Source organism: Pempheris klunzingeri, chromosome 17 (genome assembly GCF_042242105.1).
Source record: "Pempheris klunzingeri isolate RE-2024b chromosome 17, fPemKlu1.hap1, whole genome shotgun sequence".
NCBI classification, from domain to species: domain Eukaryota; kingdom Metazoa; phylum Chordata; class Actinopteri; order Acropomatiformes; family Pempheridae; genus Pempheris; species Pempheris klunzingeri.
Genome location: NC_092028.1, coordinates 602,744 through 604,616, shown reverse-complemented (window position 1 = coordinate 604,616; position 1,873 = coordinate 602,744). Strand labels below are relative to the sequence as shown.

General features: G+C 49.5%; 1 protein-coding gene across 1 annotated transcript in view; it reads right to left on the bottom strand.

The window, feature by feature from the left end:
- Positions 1-1,873, bottom strand: part of LOC139217264 (properdin-like) — a 14,007-nt gene continuing 12,134 nt past the window's right edge. Inside the window, exons 10-11 of the mRNA XM_070848584.1 lie at positions 1,360-1,474; positions 1-130 (exon numbers count right to left, since the gene is read on the bottom strand). Coding sequence (XP_070704685.1) covers positions 1-130; positions 1,360-1,474 — 245 coding nt within the window. The remainder of the gene's footprint in view (positions 131-1,359; positions 1,475-1,873) is intronic.

Below are 1,873 nucleotides of genomic sequence, written 5' to 3'. Positions count from 1 at the left end.
CTAAGGGCAGGCGGGAACGTTGACACAGGGCTCAATCTGATACGCCTCTCTGCCGTCAGGCGTTGGTCCGCAGTCGGCTTGTGGAGTCCCGAAGAACGTCGCCGGCTCCTTCAGGCGACCAATGGTAGGACTAAAAACACACACACACAGAGTCACAGAGCTGCAGTCAACAAGCAGATTTCCATCCAAGTCTGGTGCAAATTTTAACCAGATTCCCGGAAAATGGTGATAATAAAAAAAGTTTTGCTTGTTTGGGGCCCGTCCTGCTGTGTGAACTTGAGGTGGATGGAGATGAACAGCAGGTGGAGCTGATTCTCCAGACTAAGATGATGTCATTTCCGTTGCATGGATCAGCTCAGCTCGGCGCGTTTGGTCTGTTTTGGTTTTCCGTCTGCAGAAGTGGTGGCCAGTTGCTGGTACCTGGTACTTTTTTTGGAATCACCTCCGTCGAGGTTCCAAGCGAATTGAGTCGACACTAAAAGGTGAAAACACTGCAAACTTCTGATTGGCCAGAGAGAGCGGTCACTAGAATCGTCTTTTGCTTCACGGGACATCCTGCACAAACACCCCATTTTAACATGGATGATGTCTGTGATCTCAGTAGCTCCTCTAATGGAGCGTTTCCATCACACAGCTTCAGCTCAACTCGCCTCAGTTTGGGTTGGTTTCCATTTCGGCGGCCCGAAACTCCGGTGGTGTACTTTGTATGCGACACAAACACAACTGAGGACCTGGAGCGTTTGGTTTGTGTGGAGCCGTTTACCTCGTTCACAGAAATAAGAAAAACGCCCGGTCTGTTTCCAGGGTTTTAAAAACTGAGTCGCTCTCATAACTCATCCAATGATGTCACTCCCTGACCAATCAGTGGCCTGCAGTCTGGTGACGTCACATTTTTGGCTCGACTCAGCTCGCTTGGAACCCCGACAGAGGAGGGACTAAAAAAGTACCTGGCACCAGGTACTGTCACCTAGAGGAGAACCAGAAAGGTCGAGTCGAGCCGAGTAGGTGCTGGTGGAAAAGCGCCATAAGTACCGGTACTGTGTGTGGCATGACGGTGGATGACCCACAGCAGAGGGAACAGTTAGCAGTTAGCAGTGTCTGTGGATTAAGGCACCCCCATTGTTCCTGTGTGTTCCTTAGGTGGAAGACTAAGAACTGGTACCAAAGGTGAGTAGAGTGGAGCCGAGCCTAGAATAGGCAGGTAGAGCGTGTTGTTCACCAATCACAAGTTTGGTGGTTCGATTCCTGGTTCCTCTGGTCTGCATGCCGAATGTGCCTTTGGTGTGTGTGTGAGTGTTCAGTCTTTTGTGTACATGAATGAATGAATGAATGAAGCACAGGCTGCTCTGGTTAACTCACCGGTAGTCGCTGAAATCAGGTTTACAGTTCCTCCTCCTGACGCGTTGGGATTTTCCACCTCCACACGCCGGTTTACACAAACTCCACGGCTGCCAGCCGTCCCAGCTGCCCTTCACTGACACACACACACACACGAGAGCATGTGATTGGCTGTTCATGGAATTGGTGCGTCCCGTCTAATCTCTGGACAGACATTCGCCGCTATGCAGATGATGCAGCTCTTTCACCTTCTTTTAGAGGTGTTTCTGAACTGGTGGGCGTCAGATTTAGGCCGTTACAATCACATGAAGCTTCCTGTTTGTATGTTCTGAACTCATTAACGTGTCTCCATGAATTGATCAGAGCTCCTTCCTCACCTTTGATCTCTCTGCAATGTTGCTTCAGACTTTGTAGTTTTCTGGCACAAGAATCATAATTCACAGCACATTGTTGTTTTTCACAATCAGGTGGATAAATGCATGTTCACAGAGCCTAACCCTGTAGGTCCTGTAGATGGTATGAGGGAGACCACAGC